Genomic DNA, 23963 nt, shown 5'->3' with positions numbered 1-23963 from the left:
GGATCCTGCTTCTCCCTCTCCCTCTGCCCTGCCTGTTTGTGCTCTCTCTCTTACTCTCTATCTCAAATTTTAAAAAATCACATTCTGGTGTTTAGATAATTTGGAGGAAATGGATACACAGTAAAATGAGAAAACTTGATTTAAATGATGCCGTACAAACTACTCTTGATTCCTTAAAATGGAAGTATGCTTCAAAGTCATCATTTTCTGATATTCAAGACAAGTACTTAAGCATTTTCACCAGTAATGGAACCAGTGCCGTTGGTTTGTACAAAGCAGAAATTTTTAGATGGATGAGAAATGTTGACACTTTATTCTGCACAGGTCGCCCAAGGGACAGAGTGAATGTTTATGACATACCCAGGCTTGTCCTTGGCAGTTTTAATTACACTGAATCCCAGACCAGCCTAGATGCGATAGATGACTTCTAGCCCACAAGCATCACTCACTTAACGTCAGTCATATCTTTTTAAAAAAGAGGCCCATCAGAGCAGCCGAAGTAAAGAGTGGAAAAAACACAGACACACAGGAATCCTTGTTTCTATTTTGAACCCTATCCAAATACATATCAAAGGAGACAGAATTTGGCAGTGCAACAATCAGCTGGCCCATGGCTAGGGTAAGAAACATTTCTAGATTTAAGACACTGCAGGGCTCTTTTGGCTTGAAAAATAACATGTGTAAGTATTAATTTATTATTATTATTATCTTACATAATATACACACATCATACTATATCATATATATGTCCAAAGAGCCTCAGTGTGTTACTTGGGCTGGTCATCTTTAAATATACCCTTGCATGTATTCAGTTAATGATCATTACAATCAGCATGTGGATATACTGGCACATAGAGGTATTGTTTTGTTTTTAAATAGCTCATCACATCACCCATTTCTTATTTAAGATGACATGAAATAAAATATATGAAACTTGGAAGGACCTGAAATGTTTGATCATCATCTGCTTGAAAACCATAATAGAATAAAGTTCTTTTTCTTTTTTTTTTTTCCTTTAGTCAAAACAGAAGCTGCAAGAGAGTCCGTTTCAGAGGAGACGAGTTAAGGCTGAGGTTCAGAATCCACTCAGCACCTGTTTGTAAACAGCGACCAAAGAGACTCTAACACTCACCGCAGCCCAAGGAAGGAGTTAAGACTGAGAACCAAAGTCAGGTTAATTTGAATCTCACGGGGCAGGATGGTTTTTGATGTACTTTAAGATGGAGACCACACATCACTTAGTTAACTGACAAAACCTATGGTCGATGATAGGGATAATCGGGGGGGGGGGGCGGCGGCGGGGGAGGCAGATCAGACTCCAATTTGATGGGCAGCCAATCAATGAAAAAGACACACATGCCAGTCAGTAGTGGAGAAAAAAGATACAATTGATGGGTTTCAGCAGCTCAGAGGGCAGGTGTGTACTGAAGAGAGAATTTGCTACTTCACTACAGAATTCCTGCTTTTATAAACGAGAATACATCCTCATTTAGAAAATAGCAATGTGGGTGTACCACATTCTGGCTCCTACAGTATAGTTTTCTCTACTCTTTCAATTCCGTTCTCCCCTTTCCTTTATTATATTTAAGTAACTGATATCTCGATATAAGCATGTTGCTTAAAAAACAACTGCTAATGGTATATTTTGATCAATATCAAATGGAGAAGTGGGAAAAACCCAGGTCTAGGAAAATATTTCCTTTTCTTTTTTTTTTAATTAAATTTTTTATTTATTTTCAGCGTAACAGTATTCATTGTTTTTTCACCACACCCAGTGCTCCATGCAATCTGTGCCCTCCCTAATACCCACCACCTGGTTCCCCCACCCTCCCACCCCGCCCCTTCAAAACCCTCAGGTTGTTTTTCAGAGTCCATAGTCTCTCATGGTTCACCTCCCCTTCCAATTTCCCTTCATTCCCTTCTCCTCTCCATCTACTCTTGTCCTCTATATTATTTGTTATGCTCCACCAATAAGTGAAACCATATGATACTTGACTGAATGGATAAGGAAGATGTGGTCCATATACACTATGGAGTATTATGCCTCCATCAGAAAGGACGAATACCCAACTTTTGTAGCAACATGGACAGGACTGGAAGAGATTATGCTGAGTGAAATAAGTCAAATATTTCCTTTTCTATTAGCAGCATAGCATGTACACTCAACTTCTATGCTCTGTTTTATGCTCACTGAACTTTTATTCTTATACTCCAGTAAGATACTTGCTTTCCACAATGACAAACATCCTTGGAGACTTTGTGAAAATGGCAAATCATGAAGTCTTTATCATTACGAAATCCAGGACCTTTTTATAATTTTTTGTATGAGGCTTTTATACGCAGAGTGATCTGTTTTTAAGGAGGGATAAATGATATTAAGATCATTGAATCTCAGATTGATTTTCAGCAAATCAAGCATCTTCTTGCTTAAATAAACTTCTTAAAAAGAAAAGGTTGAGGGAGAAGATTCACTGGACAAAATGAACAGTGTACACTCTGGTCCTTTTTTTAAAATTTTTTATGATTTTTATTTATTTATTTGGCAGAGAGAGAACACAAGCAGGGGGAGAAGCAGGCTCCCTGATCAGCAGGGAACCTGATGCCGGGCTCGATCCCAGGACCCCAGGACCATGACCTGAGCCAAAGACAGACGCTTAACCGGCTGAGGCACCCAGGCACCCCTCACTCTGGTCCTTTTAAGTGGATGCTCCCCTGATACCACACAAGCCAGGATTCTCTATTCCTTGGATCACATTTCTTGATCAATTTGAAAACAATTTCCACTCTTAAACAATGGACTGCTTAGAAGTCTTTGAAATACTTGGCAATCATCAAAAGAAAAGTAGCAAGTTTTACACTATCGAATCTGCTGATTCAGCAGTTGTGTAAAACTCTCTGAATAATGAACTGGATTTTTAGTTGAAACAAATTGAATGAAGAAGAGTAATAGTGAGCACCTGCTATTTGCTCAGGCAGTCAAGGTGTCTCGCCTTTCTTATTTTATCTTCACAACAACCCCATGATGCCAACAAGAACCTCGTCTAAGGCATACAATTGGCAAGGACTGAAATTTGGACTGGCTCCAAAGATATTCTAAAAGCAAAACTCTCCAGGAGCGTGAAATCTTACAGAGAATCCCAATTTTAAAAACCTCATTTCATGTGTGTGAGTGGAGTTTAAATGTATAATACTGAATTACTAGGAAATCAGTCAAAGAGAACATAACATGTTGTCTCCAGTTTGTTTAAATGAAAGCGACTTGTTTTTTATTCTTTTTAAGACTTAAAATATATTTAAAGGGAAATTTTAATCAATAAATACAGAATTTGAAGAGAACCAGTTTAAAAAGTACTATACTATAGCCACTGCACCCACCCCCCAGGGTCATCAACATCCATGCATTTATATAAACCTCACATTTACTCTTCATCGATACTGAGAGCATGAAGCATACTTAAAATACTCACCATAGTCACAGAGTACCACCAACAATAGATTTGAAAAGTCTTTCAACATTTGTTTCATTCTGATTAGCAAAATCCCAGGTCTTTGGTCTCCTCATGTCCTTTCTCACATCCAAACTGTGAAATTTTTTTTCATAAACACCTGAAATTAGAATCCCAAAGAAATGATGCCTCTGTTCAATGTGATTTATAAAATAGTAATCATGCTATGGCAAAACCATTCTAAGAAGTCAAACTTCGTAGGTGCCACTGAAAAGAAAATAAGGAGCACTCTAATTTTCCCTGGGGAAATGATTTGTAATTGTACATGTCCCTTTTGTTACATTACAATGCACCTGTTAAGAATATTCAGTGTGCTCAACACTGAAATTATCTTTGCAAAACACCAAGCCTCTTATCTTCATAACACATGCTTAATTGGAGAGTTTGCTATTTGCTGAATTTCATCAAAGATAAAAGCCAATCTGGATAATACATTTTCACCTGTTTATTTCCTTAGCATTTCACACCTATCAATTTGCTAAAATTCTGCCAGATTTTCATTTCGCATCGTGCTGTACAGACCAGGCTCTCTTCTACCAATGGACTTAACAACCACTGTCTTTCTTGCACAAGTGGTATGTTATCTGGATCGCTTCATTTCTTAATGCTTGGGAGCTGTATCAAAACTAGCAAGCCTTTCAAAAAGATACCCAGTGTATTGCAATTAAATGTGAACTCCATGTGATACCGTCTTCCCTCTTTTAGGGGACTCCAAAGAGAAAACAGATAAATAACAATTATCATCTTCTGTCAGTTTTCCAATGCTTGTTGCTAAAATCAGTATGCATCGGGACATTGATGATTTCATGCGGCTATCTTCCCAGACCACCTAAGAGGGCAGGAAAGACCTTGTTGGCCTGTGCATCAGAATGATTTGTGGGAGGAGGCACTTAATTTGATGTGAACAGATTATTAGATTGTAGAATGAGAGTCAAAGGCATTTGCCAATTTTTTCATACTAGTCTAATAAGTGAGGGGCTAATAAACATAACCAACTATATATTTTCTTAATATACATTTTACATACCCCCATTACCCACAGTTAATATATCTTAACAAGATACTATACTTCAAATACGTATGTTACATCTCTTCAAAAAAGACAGAAATTACTGGAATTAAAAGGACTGATGAAATAATCAAAAATTCAATGGAAAGAAAACTGATGTGTCTCTATTAGCTTTCTTTCAATGGGAGTTGGTTGAACAAAGGAAACACTGTATTTCCTCAAAGGGAAACAGAGATTTGAAGTGTAATTAGGCAGATGATTAGCGGATCCCTCCCCTCTGCTCCCTAACAAAAAAAGAAAATTCCATTTTTCTGGGATTAGGCATAGACTTGATCCAATCCTTTCCTTGAATTGGGATGGGAAATGTAGCCAAACACAGCAGGTGAGTATCTCCCAGGCAAGCGTAGGCACTTAGGGCAATAAAATGTTTCCTTTTGAGTTTCTGAACTCAGTAATCACAGTAAGGAGAAGTAAGCATTCCCCAGCTCCCAAAGTTGAACTGGCTCCTCCGAGATTGTTTGCTTTTCCCTGACAACCATTTTTCAAAGAAGACCCAAATCACTACTGATTTTGTGATTGTAACACATTTTTCTTCTAATGAAAATGACCAATAAAACACAGAATAGTGTGATAATCTGTATTTAGAACTGAGTAGAAATATAAAATAAACCAGACTACCTAAAAATCATAATATGGCTTTTTAAAAATATTCTTGAGCTTTTGAAAATAAATGTTTAATTTTTACTAGCTCAATTACTAATTTAAAGACCTGAACAGAGCAACCCACAATGGAATGGAACGCCGGATAAAAAGCACTATATTTGGGGAAAGTTAAAACAAACAAACAAACAAACAAACAAACTCCTTTTCTTCCTCCCTTCCTCTCTCTCTTTCTTTTTACCTCGTTTGCTTATTTTCTTCCAACATGTTGTTCCCCATACCAGGACTGGCTACTTACAATGTTTGGCTTGAGAATCGTTTTGAGAAGATAAAAACCTAGGTCTCTTTTATGCACATTTAGAAATACTCCTATATAGTATTCACACATAACCACTTGCAGAAAGATTCCAAATGCATCAGCTAGAGGGTAAGAGGCAATCAATATTCTCAGTGGCTAATGGCATTACGCCAGGCTCAGTTCCCATGTTTTTGCCGAAACCGGTTAAGATAAATCCCTACAGTGTCTTCATTGCTGCCGAAAAAGAAAAGGAATTAAACTAAAGTCTATTGGGACCAATGATTTATCAAATAAAAGGTAAAACAAAAGGAAGCAAAGTGATTTTGTCCTTTCTGACAAACACGCTCGTGCGTATCTATCTACTACTAATATTTATTAGCAGGAAATCCCTAGTTCCAAAGCAGCTCGTGTAAACAGGCTTTATTTATATATTCAGTGCAGTGGGCTCTGCCCTGGTCCCAGGGATTGGATGCAGCTTCCCTAGAGAGGCTGTAGGCTGCCCACTTCTACAGCTTCCCAAAGGCCCGCAAGTCAAGTTCATGCCTGGAAATCTGGCCCTGACCAAGTCCTCAGCCCAAAGCTCTCATAAAATGAGGACCGTTTTGAACTGCTTAAATCTCACAGTTTGTACCCCAGAAAGGATTTCTCTTTGGAAAGAGGCAAACTTGTTCTGAAACGCGTAGTACCCTAAGACGCTGTCCTTCAAGGGTCCCCACCGTTCCGGCTCCCCGCCCGTCTGCGGGCAGCTTGTCTCTCGGCAACACCTGCGGAGCCCGGACAGCAAGACGCGCAGACGGACGCTTTCTAAAGCGCTTCCCTGGGGCGAAGGCTGAGCCCCCAACGGCGAGGAAGAGGGTGCTGCGCCACCTTGCACTCTCAGCCTGCCGGGAGAGTGGGGCCGACAGGGGCCGGGGGGGCACGGTCCGACCCAGCCAAGCCCCGGGGGATCCGCGCGGCACAGCAGTGCCTGAGGGGGCGGGGGTGGGGGTGAGGCTACGGGCTCTTTCCTACCTCTCGGGACTGGTGGGTGCCGGGGCCGGAGCCGGGGTGAGCGAGGCGGCGAGGCGGCGAGGCGGCGAGGCGGGCAGGCGGGAGGCCTCAGGGGCCGCGAGGTAGCGTGCCGAGCATCCCGCGTCCCGGGACTGCTCGCCCAGGCCGGCGGCGCTCTGCTCCGCGGCCCCACCCGGGCCCGCCCCCGACGGCGCGGGGAGGACGGCCCCGGAGGGCGGGGGCCCGGCCGGCTGGCGAAATCAGCCCCGCCCGCTCTGGGCAGCGCATCTTTCCTAGCGCGCGCGGCCGCGGCCGCGGAGTGGGAAGTTGCGGTTGGGGGTGGGGGGGAGAGGGGGCCCTCGGGGAGCCGGGTACAGCCCCGACGTACACCCATGGCCCGGGCCTGGGCCCAGGGCCAGCCGCAGTTTCCCCACGTTCCGATCCAATCACTTCTCCCCCCGGGGTCCTTTCTTCTGGGGGAACCACGAAAGTGAGCCATCCGAGTGGCCTCACTGGTGGGCTGTAAACTGGGTTGCCCAAATGGCCTTGAAGAGTCTCAAAAGAGAACAGTTCAGGCAAAGCGGATCTTCTGTTTAGGTTTTTCTTTCCCAGCAGCCAGAGCTGGCTAAATTTAAAAAATGACACCTTAATTCGCAAGTGTTACAGTTGTCTTTTGACAAGAATACTGGAGGATAAGAGTTCCACCTTCACGCCGTGCTTTTCGGTCCACTGTCCTGTGAATATAGTTTACCATTTGCTTTTCTTCTACACAAAACAGCCCATTTAATGGACACCACTAGTGTGCAGTAATAGAAATCAGAACAGGAGTGGCCTCCAGAGAGCAGGTGACTGGAAAGAGGCCCCAGGGGGATGGCAGATATGTTCTATTGGCTGGGGTGTTGAGTTACATGGATTTAGTATGCATGTGTTAAAATGCCTCCAACTTAAGATATGTACACTTCACTGTAAATATTACCTCAATTTTTAAAACTTAAAGCATTTGCGGGTTTTTGAATTTATCACTTAATCTTTTAAAAGGTAACGCAATTACTCAACTATCAGTTATCAGAGGTTGGCTGAGATAATGAATTTGCTAAGTACTTATCTCGTCCAATAATTAATACTAGCAGTACTAATTAAATCCATCCAAGGCTTTACTGACAGAAAGTATCTACTCCAACGTCCATTCATCAGTCCAAGTTGAGATATCTTTTCAAATATATGCTACAGTCCTTGGCATTTTTGAAAGCAAGAGCTCAATGTAAAGAATGGGGCTTTGGTGAAATAAGTCAATCAGAGAAAGACAATTATATGATCTCTCTGATATGAGGAATCTGAGAGGCAGTGTGGGAGGTGAGGGTGGGGGAGTAGGGAGGAAAGGGCACCAGGGAGGAAGACAAACCATAAGAAACTCTTAATCTCAGGAAACAAACTGGGTGGTGGAGGGAAAGGATAGGGTGGCTGGGTGATGGACATTAGGGAGGGTATGTGCCATGGTGAGTGTTGTGAATTGTGTTAAGACTGATGATTCATAGGACTGTACCCCTGAAACAATACATCACATATTAATAAAAAAGTGAAGAAAAAAAAAAAAGAATGGGGCTTTGGAGTTAGAGAAAGCTAAGATTAATTCTTGCCCTACTTCAGTAACCTTGGCAAATACTTAATCGCTTCTTTCCTCCACTGTAAAAGGCATATAACAGTCGTATGGAAGTTTTGTGATGATTAAGTGAAACATAGAAAACAACTTGCTCTGCATTAACCTTTCAGACATGCTCTCCCTGGAAATCCACCTTTGGGACTTGGGAGGACCTACCATCCAGGTACAAGGGGCTGGATCAATGCGCTGGGGCATTTTTTAAATAACAGCTGTAATTTCAATACTTGGTCATTTTTTCCCTTAATTAGAATTCTTTCCAAACTGTGTTTCTGTCTTTATTGCACACTTAAGGCATAATCTTTTCCAAAAGAAGGCGGTGTAGACATGAAGGGGGGAAAAGCTTCCATGGTCTTGGGATTAACTAAAACAACCTGTCAAGGTAGCTTTAATTCTTTCTGGGTAGCTTTAATTCTTTCTGGGTCAGCGACTGGTCTAGTAATCTTGTGCAAACTGTAAACATATTCACTATCTTGCTGGTATCCTTTATATACATGGAGAGATCCTTTACTTCCTTAGATAATGCTCTGAGAGAAAAGCTTCAACTTACTCATGATTATCAGGACTCAAGGAACAACACAGATGACCCACTTTTCACACTGTAGTAACAAGATCTTACATGTGTTTCAACCTGACTTTTCTGGAGTGCTTCCCACATCATGGATATGCCCCATGTCATGGAATATGAGTAAGACAGAGTATCTCAGACAGGCTGAGCCCTGACAGGTCTGGTTGAAAAGCCTCTTTGGGTGGATGGTAAAGGACAGATTTAGGTTTGTGAGTCAGTTCACGACACATTATAATCCAAAACTCACTCAAGTATTAATACTCCACTAGGAATCTACCATGTACAATCACTGACCTAGGCCAGAAGAGATTTAAAAGATTCAGTTATGTGACAATCCTTGTACTTTAAAGAAACCCAACTCCTCTCTTTTCTTATGGCATTAAGACAAAATATAGTTCCATAAATGAGACAGATAATATAACTATTACAGAGTTTAGAAATAGTAGAGTTGGGTACTGGAAACAGATTTTTCTAAAGCAGGTGGAAATGAGCAAAGTCTGATTCTGGTTATTGGGCTGGAGGTGATAAGTGAATGGGGAAAAGTAAAGAAAGGCAAGTCTGCACAGTGTAAGGAAATAGGCCCCAGGAATAGAAAGGGGCACGCCTCATGTTGCTCCCCTACCCAGCGCCTTCCACCTACTGACAATCTGTTGGTCCTCGTGAAGTTAGTTTATGAGGCCCTTCCTCTCCCACACAGCCTTTCCAGATCCCTCCATTGGAACTACAGGACCCTCCTCCTGCCTTCCCCAGCACAGTGCCCGTGCTGCTTCTGTGACAAGCACCTCCTTCCATCTTCAGATAACACTGTTCACATGTCTATTTACCCAACTAGGCCAACCTCCTAAAGGCAGGGGTTGTATCCTATTAATCCCCCCCACACACATCAGTGGCCACATAGTTCCTCACGCAGCCAATATGTATTTTTAAAAAATTTTTCTTTTTATTTAATTGAATGGGAGGTAAGGTAGGATAAATGGAGCCAGGTTATAAAGAGGTATATACATCAGAGTTCACTCATTCAGTTAATATTTATTGAATGCTTACTGTGTGCCAGGCCCTGTTCCAGGGCTCTGAGGATATATCCATGAACAAACCAGATAAAACTCTCTCCCCTTGTGGAGTTCACAAGAGATCTATCATGAGGGGTGGGATTAGCAATAAATTTATATAAATTCAAGCATACCTAGTGGCCAAAAAACAAAAACAAAAAAAAAGGACACACATTTAAATAGTTTAATTACTGGTGTTATAAAAGTCTACTGATGCTATGTAGTTTTTATTGTATATTGTATATAATATACTTACTATGTTCATAATATATTCATATCCATGTATCACTTACAGGGATTCTAATTTTAAGACTATACAGAGAACTTCATTGGCAATTTAAGAAATTTTCAGGGATCATTTTGAGCACGCTTGATTTACTTCTGAGGCACAGTCTAAAAATCTAAACAGCTTGTGAGTCGTGACTCTACCATACCAAAATGAAAACACTGAGATTACTGGGCAGAGCATGAGAATGAGGACATGACAAATCCATGTCTGCTCAGGCTAGTCTGGTTAAAGGGAACAAGAGACAGTACATTCATGTGAATACACAAGGTCAGTCAAAAATGGACTTCACATCAAGAATTAAAACAAAACGAAACAAAAAACCCCAAAACAGTTCATGAGCCATTTTCCATTGTTTTCTTTTTAAAAAACTAAAACAGTAAGATCTTGAGGTCATAAATAAAGAAAAAAATCTTAACATACTGGCTTATTCTCATTAAAGGTTTATCACTTTCATATATTTTTCAAAGAGTATTTTAAAAAAGAACACGTTAAGAAAAAATCACTTAAAAGTTTTCCAGTAATTTTACTCTATATACATTAATTCTAATCATTTAACCCTGAAAACAATCTTTACTTGTACAATGTAAAAATATTTTTGACAGTGACTAGAAAAATTCCATTACTGTAAAGCTACAAATAAATTTATGTTCCTAAGAGCAAAGATAATAAAGCAAAAATAATAATTATACCAGTGATAAGCACCAAGATGAATTTTTTTTGCATTTAGGGCCTGATTGGTTGTATTTAAACATAACCTCTGCAACACCTTATTTGGCAAAAAAAAAAAAAGGTGGGGGGATAAAAAGTATATATACAGAGGTCTGGAAACAGTGAAGAATGCCCACTTTAAAAATAAAACGGTAAAATCATACTTTTTTAATTAATGTGACATTTGCAAAATATATTCATATGTCACTTTTCTTCTCTTTAATTTTATACAATTTAGATTGCTCCATTTTTTTTAATGTGTTGTCACACTAATGTAAATAAATACATTGAACCATGGGAGTCCGCTATAATGAATCCAAATCGTTAAGAGCTAGATCCAGTAGCTCAAACAATCTTAGTTGCAACTCACTCCAACTACTGAGACAGATTATTTACCTTTGTAATTTTTTTAAAACCTTAGCCAGATGAGATATCATATGTGTAAGTATGTGTGTGTGTGTGTGTGTGTGTGTGTGTGCATATATGAACGTACGTGTATCTGTTTGCCAGAGCAGTGTGAGTACAACCCAGAAACAGGAGTGCCATACATACAACTTTACACAATGGCCTGAACGACACGGGCAGGCAGACATTGAATACCCCTCCAAACAAACCTGAGGCTGAGCAATGAGGAAATGAGGGGATCTGTCATCATCATATTGCAGAATCAACGACAGGTCTGGAAAATGAAGACAGGCAGGATGACTTGGCCAAGACATTCCCGTGACGCTGGAGGATGAGAAGCAGCGACAGCCACATTTGCAGGCAGGGATCAGGGGACTGAATCTGGCTGCAGTGGTAGGGATTCCCTGGGTCTGCAGCCGAGGATCCCTGCAACTTCCCCAAAGGGCATCTGTCATGGCCTCTGGCAGTGGCCTCCACTTCACCCAGTGACCTCTATGGGATCCCAGCTTGTGAGCTGGGGTATCCCCTCCTGCTGGTCACAACAGTTAGCTCAATACAGACACTATCCCTTCTGAAGACTTGGCCGAAAACCATCCCTACTTTCCATTTTCAACACAGTTTTAGTAGGGGAGGCTCCTTCTGTCCCTGTGGGGTCCCTGAGTTTGAGGTAATGCCAACACACCATACGTTGGAGAGCAATGACGTATGAAGTCAGGCAGTCCACTTTAGAACTCAAGCAATCAACATTCAATATGAGCCAGTTTTTGTTATCGCAGTAATATTTCTCAGTGAGATAGTTTCTCTACACAACTTCTAACGTATGGGGTAAAGAAAAAAAAATTGCTGGAAGATGAAAGATTTTTTAAAGTGTCTTGTTGAAACTCCTTAAAGGAAGGAAAAGGAAACCAATTACTTGTCCACCTTCTTTGTTCCTGTCCTTGGCTTTCGAGGTCAAAGAGCACCAAGGTTCCTGTTAAGTTACTTAAAGGTTCTCCCGGCCCCTCCACCCACACAATCCTAGGGAATTCCTCGGCCCTCTACTTTCCAAATTTGTACTCATATCCCTGGGTGTGTCTATACAGCTCATTAATTCAGTTTCAAAATCGACAGTATTTTTTTCAACAAAATGATATAGTTACATTCTTTCAGTGCCAGCCCATGAAATCACCACGTGAAAAAAAGAACGAGTTAGATTATATAAACGTAAGTCAATTACAATTTTCTCCTTTTTTAAGGTGTATGTTGAAGACATGCTTATGACTGATTCTAAAGAAAAGCCCTTAGGGAAGGAGTCCATACGGTGTCCCGCAGTCTGATGCTCTGTCTCTGTGCTGTCAGTTCTTAAGCTACACTCTAGCTATGACTTGCGTCATGAACACCACCTCCCCAAATGGGCACATTAGATGCAGAGAAAAACTTGGTTTAAAACTCAGTGAATTTTAGTCACACCAGAAAAATCATCTAACCTGTCCAAACATGCAACTTCTTTCTTTCCCCATTAACTAAACTCCCTTCTTTAAAAAAAAAAAAAAAAAAAAAAAGGTCAGATTGGAGGGTCAAGTTAAAATCCACCAGATTTCAGGTGAAACTCTGAGGGTAGCATGAGTTCAAATTCATAGCAGCCTTCAGTTTTCTGGATTTTCCTATATTTATCCCAAGTAAACTTCCTGGACCATAATATTTAGGGAGAAATTAAAAGGGTTTTATAGTATAGTATAAAGTTCCAGAAATTCTCAGTTTATCAGGGTTTACTCTGAGCTCCATGTCCTACAACATCTACATGATACAAGTGCGTGAACAAGAAGGATTTGAAATACAAAACCCTTAGCTCTGTGTCATAAATAAATTGGGGTAAAAACGCAAGCCTTCCACTGAATCATCTCGGCAAAGATGGCCCATCTTCTCTGCAAGAAGCAACCTAGGAATTAAGGGGAGACACCACAATCATCTGTCCATTCAGAAACACAAATACAGTGGTAAGGAAGAGCAAGGACCACACTTACCTTTCCTTAGCCAGGAGGACAGACATTCCCACCAGCTTAGCAAACTCTTCTGATGTCAGGGATCCCTTTTCTGAAACCTACCAGAAACACAGCAGAGACAAAAATGTGGTAATTTAGGCCAACTAAGTACTCACCTAGGGAGAGTGTCTACCAGTATACTCAGGAAGTAATTTACTGAATTTCTTACTCAAACCCAAAGAATATTCACTATGGAACTAAATCCTCTTCACTAGTGTTTAATTCTACAAATGCTGAAGGACTGAGAGAAACACAGTAGAGCCAAAAATACCAAAATACGGTGAAGCCCTCTATAATGTAACGAAGGCTCTATACTGAACTGAAGAAGAACTCTTTGAGATTCTGAAAAGGCACATGTAACAAATTCTAACTGAGTGCATATTTCATGCTCCAGTAAAGGAAACTTACATACAGGTTTAGCTTTAAAATATACGGTAGAAATATGAAGTCTTGAGGTTTTCACCTAGTTTAAAATAAGTGTAATAAATATGAATTATTCTAATTAAACAGGCTCACCACAGAGGCTAAGAAGGCAGTAATATTTCAAGTCTCCTAATAAGTAATAGCAGTAGTTTGGCCAGTAAAATCCATCTAAACTACAGCTACTTTTCATATTTTTTTAAATATTGTATTTATTTATTTGAGAGAGAGACAGTGAGAGAGAGCATGAGCGAGGAGAAGGTCAGAGGGAGAAGCAGACTCCCCGTGGAGCTGGAAGCCCAATGCGGGACTCCATCCCAGGACTCCAGGATCATGACCTGAGCCCAAGGCTGTTGCTTAACCAACTGAGCCACCCAGATGCCCCTGCTTTTCATATTTTTTGAAGCAATTATTCTGTAAAACAACTTGTGATGTTTTATAATACCGCTTACGTAGGTGTTACTCAAAGAAAAAATTCTGTCAGGGGTCACATTCTGATCAAGAAAGTTAAAAACCTGTCCGTGAGACTGAGCTTCAAACAAAAAGCACCTCACGAATTCCAGTTCTCCTTGGTTAAGTTTCAAAAACTTGAACTAATTTTGATTAGCATTTATTCACTGTTAATAGTAGGTGTTTTGGGCTGGTCCGAAGGTAGTGAGTTATCTCAACTGATTGTTCACAGGCAGTTACAGATCGAACTCCTTGTTCTACTCTTTCCCCCTTCTCACTACGGCACTTGACTAGTAAAAAAAAAAAAAGTAAAAAAAAATAGGTGTTTTTAATTGGGTCTACAAACACTACTTTTTAGTAAAGTTAAATTCAAAAGGAAATCCTGTTTCTCAAGTTGCTAGGCATTCAGGTCTTGGTGGGCAGACTGATGAGGAGGAAACGGGGTTCACATACTGTCTCCAAGGCTGAGGCCACCATTTCCTCTTCCTTATGGCTCTGAAGCTCAATTACCATGACGCCACTGTCAAAAACTCGGAGCCTAAAAATCACAGATGGGAGAACAAAGCTGTGAATATCTAGGATCTTCAACCACTAAGGAGGTATAGCTACAGCATAACTAAAAGGCTCGTGAATAAGCACTTAATGAAAGTATGAACTATAATCCACATGCTGAAGAAAATATGTCTGGCTCTTTTTACTGAACCTGAGGAAAGGAAAATGTAATTCACAGCTGAACATCTGTACTTTTAAATGTCCAGAAACTGACACAAGATGTCTAGCAGAGGGGCTGGTAATTCTGACTTCTTAGGAAGAGCCCACATTCCTCTGTCACTGCCCCCAAGTCGACAAGACTTGGACCACTAGCCCTGATAAGGAGGGAAGCCAGGATGACAACTGAATTCTGTTCATTTCATTCCAAAAGGGGCAATATGTTGGCTCACCACGCAGACGGCAGGCCCGGCAGGCCCGGCAGGCCCTTCCTGTCTACTCTGTATGGAACAGTGGCTCTAGTTGGCAAGCTTCCCGCAGAGGTTCTTTTACCTGAGAGGTAATTTTAGCGCTTCCAGCATCTTACACGCATTCACTAAATCTTCTGGTGAGAGCAACTAATAGGAAAAAAAAATCCAGTTTACACTGCAAATTAATAGAGTGATGTTATATAATTACAATGATCACTAAAACACAAGAGGAAACTTAACAATCATCTATCTGTGACTTAATCTCAGGGTCATGAATCAAACTCCATGCTGGCCCATGGAGTTTAGTTAAAAAAAATTTTTTTTAAATAAAAACATAAAAATTATCATTTATCAGGGATTTTAGGTGGCTTCATCACTCTAAGGCAAAAAGAATTAACAAAGAAGCAAAGCAGTGCTATCTAACAGAAAACAGCACAAGCCATGTGTGTAATTTTAATATTAATAAAATATTAGTAGTCATTAATAAAATAAAAAGGAACAGGTGAAATTAATTTTAACATGTGTTTCATTTAACCCAAGAAATCTAAAACATCAATATATAATCAATATAAAAATTATTAATGAGATATTTAACTTCTTATTTGGTACAAAGTCTCCTACATGTGGTGTATAATTGATACTTCTAGCATAGCTCCATTTGGATTAACTGTATTGCAAGGTCACAGTTGTCACACGTAGCTGGCTAGTGGCCACCCTTCCAGACCACGCAACCTTAAAGAATCAGCCCAGCATGGTGGCTGACAAGTACAGCTTTGTGTCACCCAGAACAGCTCCAGAGCCAGCCCGGCCTGGGGCCACGTGCCCGTCAAACCACTGTTTCCAAGGCATAGCCTTGGTCAAATAAGTCAATCTTTGTGAGCCTCAACTTCCTCATCCTCATATCATGCCCTCAATGGGGAGAGTGAGAGTAGCTACCCCCCTGCAGTACCGCAAGGAGAAATGGGGCAGTGCGTACAGAGCGCCTGGTTCATAGTCAGTACTCACTGACGGCAGTCATGGTGACCAGTCAGATGAAGACACAGCAGAGGCTCAAATATACGGCGCTGCAGTGAGCGCTGGAGGGACGTCTATGAGCTATTCGCACAGAGGCAACTACTGACACCACAAAACTGTGTTTGACTAAAGGGCACAAAGAGTGCACGGACAGAACATGGGGGGCCAAGGACACATGGGTGTGAAGAGACGACGAGCGTCGAAGAACAATCATTGCTGATTCAGAGCCCATGGAGGAGGGCAGCGTTCCCCTGGCTTCTCCACAGACCATCTGTCTCCAACCCATTGAATCTAAAAACAGTTGACAACCCCAGAGAAAAGACATCATACACAGGCGTATTAATCACAGTATGGACATGGAGTAGTAAAGCCAGAAGGTTATCAGTCAACCCAAATCCCCATTTCAAAGGTAGGAAAACCGAGTCTCAGTGAGGTTCAGCGAGCTACTCCAGGTCACTCAGCACAACACTGGCAAAACAAGGGACAGAGTCTACCCCCCAGATCCCAAGGCAGTAGAGCACTCTTGTACTACACCACACTGCTTCTCAGATAGTTCTGGTATTTTCAACCCTTCCTCAAATTGTATTCACTTTGGGGAATATAATTATATTAAGAAAGTCTATATTTAGTTAAAGAATATCTAAATGTTCTATTCTTACTTCCATTCCTCGAGCTCGGTTTACTAAACAGTACACCTCCGTGAGTGACATTATTCCCCCTCGTTCCTGTTAAAATATGGAATTTAGCAAGTATTAGGTTATAATTAGCACCAGTTGGCATTTCTTAACAGAAATCATAATCAGAGTGAAATCAGGAATCACAGAACTTCCTAAGAAGTCTTTAAAAACTAAATTTACGCACAGGAAAACCTAGTCAGATACATGAAGCATTTCAAATTCAGTATGTGGATTTTAACATCATTATTACTGTTTTAACATTTACTTCAATGAGAAAAGGGCCTCTACACCACGTTTCAAAAAGCGTATTGAAATGTTTTAAGTTATTACAACTAATAAATGAGTAAACTATGGAATTAAACAGGAATATCACCACTGTAACCCCAAATGAAGTTAACAGATCTAGCTATTGACTATTAGGGGCTGCTGCTACATCACAAAAAAAAAAGACAAACAGGCATTATGTACCCCTTGATGGAAATGCACAGCACCCTCTATGAAATATTCAACAGAAAAAAAGAAAAAAGAACTTGTAGCTATAAACTCTAGTCTACAAGGAATCCACGGGGCAGGGAAGTATGTCAAAATAAAATCAATAAAATCTGAGACACTCTATAAAATAAACCACTAGCTTCTTTAATAAACACATTATGTGGGATAGAAAAAAGAGATAGGAGAAGGGGAAACATGAAACTAAAAAAAAAAAGGCTTTGAGAGAAAAATCAACCGATTGCAAGGTATCCTGATTTGAACAAACTAATTGTAAGAAAATGTGAATACTAACTAGATATTTGAAAATACTAAAAAATTATTTTTCACTTTTCCTCTGTGAAATGGGATTATAATTACATATAAAGCATGTTTATCATTGTAATTACATACTGAAAAGTTTACAAAGTGATGCGATGTCTGGGATTGCTTTAAAGTGATGTTGAGTGAAGGCTGCTTACACACGAGCCTAGATGACAGGCACACAGGGATTCATTATACTATTCTATTTCGTCACGATAGAAATACTTCTTAACATAAGCGTTTTAATGAATGGAGTTTTGATTGCCTGAGTAATGTCAGAAGATAAATCTGTATTATGAAATGATTAACAGCACACTTGTATTAAGATTAACATCCAAACATCTAAACGTCTCTAAACATCTCGAGATCATATATTTCCTTTTGAAAATCAGAGATAAGAAAAACTTTCTATCAAAGAGACTGAAGAAGTTACAGATACCTGAGATGGAAATTGAAAACAATCTAGATTTTGACAACAAATCCATGAATAAGTACACCAAACTGATTTAATATTCCTAAAAGGAAAAATAACATGTGGGTTGAATAGTAGCTGCGCTGGGAAAGGAACTTAACGCTGGTGTTTAGCTTTCCGATGACTTGGCAGTTACTTAACACAACCGAGAGCCTGCCTGCGTTCTGTTTTTACCTCTAGCGGTGCCTGCAGCATCCCAGCCAGCTGCTTGGCCAGTTGCATGTGGTACTGTGTGCCCGAGCCATAGGTTTCCCTGGTAACTGGGTTGGCTATTCCCATGCTCAGCAAATAGGACTTAAATCTGATGGTCTATCAGCAGAGAAGAAAATACACAAAAAGACAAATAAGCGGCATTCGTCTCTCCACCCCAACATTTGAAATCTTTCCATCGTAAATTCAATTCTACTAGTTATTTCTATATCCACCCATTTCTTCCACCCTGTTCCTATAGTATAAACTTGAAGAAACTGGATTTCTAGGAGTTCCCTGCATTAATTAATTAGTCTTCTTCCTTTTCCTGTCTTGATACTTCATACTCCACTGACCTCACAGGTCTGGAGTAAGAAGAGGGTTAGGAAACAACTGTGCTGTATTTAATGCCAACCAAATGACAGAGCCAAAAACTTAGACAGGAATGTGGCTGGGATCAGCCTGGAGACAAATTTAATGAAACAAATATCAAACATATGGATATGTATAAAACAACCACTCCTTAGACATTTCACTATCTCTCTTTTCCACACTCCAAGAGAAGGTACTGAAGTATCTTTTAATCCTACTGGTTGACTTTTTCTTTAATACTTTCATATATCCACAAGCCCTAACAGAAATCACTACATTAAGAAAGAAACTGCTGACCCACCAAAACATCACTGCACTATTTGTCCAATCTGGTTTCTAATGCCTTAAAAAGGCAACCTATTTACCTCATCTTCTGTGATGTCACCTTGCTTGTCTTTGATCTTATTAGCAATTGATTTTGATAACTCCACCATTTCCTTAGCCTGTCAAGAGAACAGTAAAAGACTGAAAAAAATTATGTCCCCAAAGTGTCTGCTAACAAAACTCCTATCACAACTGGTAGGAATCCAATAGGTGTAAATTACACATACCTTGACCATTAGCTTGCTGAGGTCTTCAAAGGCCTGAAATGAGAAATGAGTTTTTGTTGGAATCTATCTAAAGAACTAAAATGTTTTAAAGCAACGGAATATTCTATTTTCTTCCCTTAGACAAACATTTTTGAAAATTTCCTACAAATATCAATTTATACAAATATTTACGTAAATAATAAACCTATCTTATTCTAAGAATTCAATTTAGCTAAGAAACCATACATTTTCCAAAAACAAACTGCAAAAAAAGACTTTTTACATTTTCCAAGAGAAAACAGTTATTATTGATTAAACAAACAAAAGGTGACATAAGTAATACATTGTTGAGAAAAATATTATTTACTGTTCTTTCACACAAGTAAGAAAATTTGTCACTGGTTTTTCCCCAAACCATTTCCTGATGGGAGGTCAAGAATCAAAGGCTTTGTGATGCTTTCCCGGTGGAAAATGGCAATGTGCAGCTGCCGGAATACTTCCTTGGGCACAACAATTTTGGCTTTCATAGCAGGTGTGATTTAACTGAGACTGAAAACCTCAGCCTCTAAATACTGAACAGATTATACTTGTAGCCTTGGATATAGTGGCTATCACAAAAGAAAAACATTCAAATACCACCCAAACATACTTAAATAAAACTCACCAGTAGTTTGATTTCCTATAATGAATATCCACTTCAAAGGCTTCCTCAAACTTAATCAGACATATTTATAAATTTATTTCATGTGGCCAAAACTATACTTCCAGTAACGAACGTCTTCCAAACGATGTGCACAGACGTTATTTTTTAAACCAATTAAGCAGCTTATCATTAAATGAAAAATCTTTTGGGCCATACAGAATAGTGGTCCACAGATTCTGATTAGCTCATGCCCATCTTAATTACAGGCAGAAAAGTATCCCCCATCTGCAAAAGGATTTTGCTAGAAGAATAGAGAGCTGTGTGAGATTCTTATGGCCAGACTTACTAAGGCTAATATTGAAAACAAAGGGGAATGTGCACACACCTAACAGGAATTTCCTCAGATAAACAAAAGGCTGAAACACTGGATTCTTATCAGCAACAGCCAGCAGATGCAGGAAACCTTTTGTGGGAAATTCTGGGCACCAGCTCTGAAGCTAAGTCAGTTCTAACATTTAAATGGAAGGCAAATCACATACCAACCTAGTTTTCAAAAATAAAACACACACACCCACTTTACACACTTAGATTCTTACTTCAAATATACAAAATATTGATAGACTTCTCTTACCTGTGTCAAGAAAACTAGTAAGAGAACACTTTTTAAAATTTTATGGTAAATCTCTTTATTTACTGTCCTACATTTTCATATAAAGAATATGCTAAAAGTAACAGTGACTCCACACCAAATATAGAATACATAAATTAGCGCTATTTCTTACAGTCCATAAAAAATAAATACAAATATTTTAGTATGTTAGAATACCTATATTTTAAGTAATCATAAAACACAAAAGTTTGGGTGCCTGGATGGCTCAGTGGGTTAAGCTGCTGCCTTCAGCTCAGGTCATGATCCTGGGGTCCTGGGATCGAGTCCCACATCGGACTCCTCGCTCAGCGGGGAGCCTGCTTTCCTCTCTGCTTCTCCCTGCCACTCTGCCTGCTTGTACACTCTCTCTCTCTGGCAAATAAATAAATAAAATCTTAAAAAAAAAAAAAAAAACAACACAGAAGTTTCCTTTCTTCTATCTATATTATTGTTCTAAAATTTGGAATTTGCCAATTATCTAAAAAACAGAGAAACTACCCATAATGAAATTAAAGCAACATATGTACAAATGCAAGATAGATGCATTTGCCCATTCTATCATTTTAACTGCCTCTTTATTGAACCATCTATCCCTCTGCCATAGTCACAGTCAAATCTCCACTCCAATTAAAAAAAGGGGGGGGGCATCTGCTTTAAAAGTATCCTTATAAGTTGATTTATAGCATTATTTCTTGCTTTTAGTCATTATTTTGGTTATTAGCTTTAGTAACTATCAATATCTTCTTGAATTTTCTGTTTCAGTTTTATTGTTCGTTTTTTAAGAGAGTGTATGTGTGTGTGCACATGCACGGGAGGGGGAGAGGGAGAGAGAGAGAATCCTAAGCAGACTCCACACTCGGCCCTGAGCCAGTGCAGGGCTCAATCCCAGGACCCTGAGATCATGACCTGAGCAAAAATCAAGAGTTGGATGCTAAACCGACTGAGACACCCAGGCGCCGCCCCCACCCCCACCTTTCAATTTTCTTGATTCTCTACCTTTACTTATTCTGTTCCTTCTACCTGGATCCTTTTACCCCTACTAGTCATCTGCCAGTGACTGCTAAACTTTCAGGCCTTGGCTTCCATTACATTTGCTAACAAGGCCTCTCTGACACCCAAAGAAGTAAGAGGCCATGTAATATGTTCCTGTTGCACCCACTGTTTTCTCTACCACGGCATTTTTCCCACTGTAGAGAACACCTGTTCGCCGGCCTGTCTTGCACTGTCGTATCTAGAACATCTACCTGATGTAGTACCTGCATAAGGTACTACTTGCACAAAGTAGAGAGCAAGGACCACCTGGTGAATAAATCACTGATCTGGGTGAGAGAACACAATGATTGTGTTAAATCCTTTGAGCTACACAACTGTGTGAAGATTAGATTGAAACAGAATAGCATTTCATAAATTAGGAAAAACATGATTTTGAACACCACATTAGCATGGCACCACTCAGAAAAATACTAGTAATTCAAAATCAGTTCACTGCTCCATGCCATCTGCAAAAGCTTCACACAAAAAGATGACAACAAATGTCACTGAACTAGGACAGTGATGATAGTACCTTCCAAATGGCAAAGAGAGGGGCCATGACATAGGAGGACCACACTTGTCTGCAAATTAGGAGACCTGAGTTCTCACAACCCTGCTTCCGAATCTAGTCACTAGTTCTGAGATGATTACTTCTCTGGATAGTAAGAACCCCTGTAACGCCAAAATGCTGAACTTTATGAATTTAAAGATTCTGGAAAGATGGTGGCTATGGCAGCAAAGTTTTTTAATCTCTCCAAATCCCAACATAAAGACAGACAGGGCAACTAGATCTCAAAACCAAAAATCCACAGGCAGCATATACTGTAAAACTAAGTGACAAGATAGCAATAAAAAAATCTCAAGGTACAAGCAGGTAGGGACAAACCACCAAGAGCCACAAGATCGGCATGCTCTCCACCTCTAGGAAGGAGAAAGAAAAGGGAAGCAACAGGGCAAGTGATGGATCCCACAACAAGAGAACCCCAAAGGAGTCCACAGGTGTCACTGGAAAGAGAGTCTAGCCAATGTGAGCACAAGGTCTGAAACTAGGAGGGTTTCGCCCACTTCGATAATGGGTGGGTATAAGGGGTTCTCAGGAAGGGTTGGCCCTCCAGGCTTCCCTTCCAGGAGCGGATCCTACACCAGCGAGAAACCGCTAACAGAAGATTCAAAAACTGAGCAAGATAAGAATAAGAAGAAAGGAAGGGCAAAATAAAGGTCCAGATAAAAATAGGGGAAGAGAATATAGGGCCAGGAAATCAGAAAGCAAGCCATCACCTTTTTTTAACATTGCATGAACACAGGAGAAGAGAGAGTTCTGTGGAAGAGACAAGCTACCTAGACAAGCTACTAGGCCTTCCTCTCAAAGTACTAATTTCACATGAAAAATAGCAAGGAGCAAAGTATCAAGGTCAAATGCCACACAAAGTTATTATAGAAAAAAGAATATAAGGAGTAGAATAATATTACAGACAACAAAAGCAAGCTGGAAAGACTTGCTCACAGATCAGACAAAAATTTAACCTTTTATTTTCAACATGAGCTAAAAGATGTTAATAAAATGACATAAGCCATGAATGGATAAAATAAATCAGAAATGAAGTGACATGATTCAGGAAAGAATTTCTGAAAGAATCATTTCAGAAATAAAGACTATATTAGAACATAAGAATGAATAAACACAACAGATAGTATCTTAAGAGAAACAACAGGTTAGAAAGAAGGAAATTTCCTAATAAAAAAGAAATGAAAGAGATAAAAAAGGGTTTGAAAGTCACAAAGTAGGGGGAGACACCTGGGTGGCTCTGTTGGTTAAGCGTCTGCCTTCGGCTCAGCTCATAATCCCAGGGTCCTGGGATCGAGTCTGACACTAGACTCCTTGCTCAGCAGGGAACCTGCTTTTCCCTCAGCCTGCTGCACCCCCTGCTTTGCGTGCTCTCTCTCTGACAAATAAATACATAAAATCTAAAAAAAAAGAAAGTCACAAAAGGTAAAGCTAGGAAGTAGAACTGTAACATACAGCTAATAGTCTCAGAGAGGAAAAATAAAAAACAATTATCAAAACTTATAAAATTTTTAAAAATTCCCTGAAATTAAAAGAAACAATTTCTAGAACCAAATACTAAGAGCATATTGTGTACCTGAGAATAACAATCCAGAATGACTAATACATCAACACATTCTAGCAAAATTACTGGGCTTTATAAAACAGAGAAAGGGAAAAAAGCCTCTGAGCATCTAGGGAAAACAGTGACTTCTCAGGTAATGGCTGATTCCAGATCTGGGGCAGGAAATAAACAAGCTGGTCCTGAACTTTTGCGACCCTAAATAGTAAGGAAGCTACCAGTCCACCAGGTCACATCAAAAGCACTCAGGAGCCAACCTGAAGAGGCTCCCACTGGCCAAAGATGTGACAGTATGAGCTTTAAACAGGATAATAACTGCAATTGATTGAAACCCATCAAATATGTTAAGATTTGTAAATTCATACTACTATGTAAAAAAACCTCTAATGAGTTGCCATTAGAGGATGATAAGGAACCAATTTATTATCCTGATGATAAAGAAAAAGGCACTTACTCTGCTTCCCTGTATGAACTACAT

General features: G+C 39.8%; 2 protein-coding genes across 3 annotated transcripts in view; both read right to left on the bottom strand.

Moving 5' to 3' along the window:
- The window catches only part of THSD1 (thrombospondin type 1 domain containing 1), a 32035-nt gene extending 20576 nt beyond the window's left edge, over positions 1-11459 (bottom strand). The window contains exons 1-2 of one of the 2 annotated variants that reach the window (XM_080798162.1): positions 11349-11459; positions 3468-3606 (exon numbers count right to left, since the gene is read on the bottom strand). In XM_080798162.1, the coding sequence (XP_080654288.1) occupies positions 3468-3525 (58 nt within the window). In that variant the 5' untranslated portion in view covers positions 3526-3606; positions 11349-11459. Of the gene's footprint in view, positions 1-3467; positions 3607-6484; positions 6647-11348 lie in introns of those variants that run through there. The other variant, XM_080798161.1, reaches the window with a different exon arrangement.
- VPS36 (vacuolar protein sorting 36 homolog) overlaps positions 9698-23963 on the bottom strand; it is a 30042-nt gene continuing 15776 nt past the window's right edge. Inside the window, exons 7-14 of the mRNA XM_080798163.1 lie at positions 19057-19089; positions 18871-18948; positions 18119-18253; positions 16663-16728; positions 15072-15136; positions 14484-14568; positions 13143-13219; positions 9698-13057 (exon numbers count right to left, since the gene is read on the bottom strand). Coding sequence (XP_080654289.1) covers positions 12964-13057; positions 13143-13219; positions 14484-14568; positions 15072-15136; positions 16663-16728; positions 18119-18253; positions 18871-18948; positions 19057-19089 — 633 coding nt within the window. The 3' untranslated portion in view covers positions 9698-12963. The remainder of the gene's footprint in view (positions 13058-13142; positions 13220-14483; positions 14569-15071; positions 15137-16662; positions 16729-18118; positions 18254-18870; positions 18949-19056; positions 19090-23963) is intronic.

The sequence above is a fragment of the Martes martes genome (genome assembly GCF_963455335.1).
Source record: "Martes martes genome assembly, chromosome: 3".
In the NCBI taxonomy this organism is placed as follows: Eukaryota; Metazoa; Chordata; class Mammalia; order Carnivora; family Mustelidae; genus Martes; species Martes martes.
This window is presented reverse-complemented; position numbering and strand designations above follow the sequence as displayed.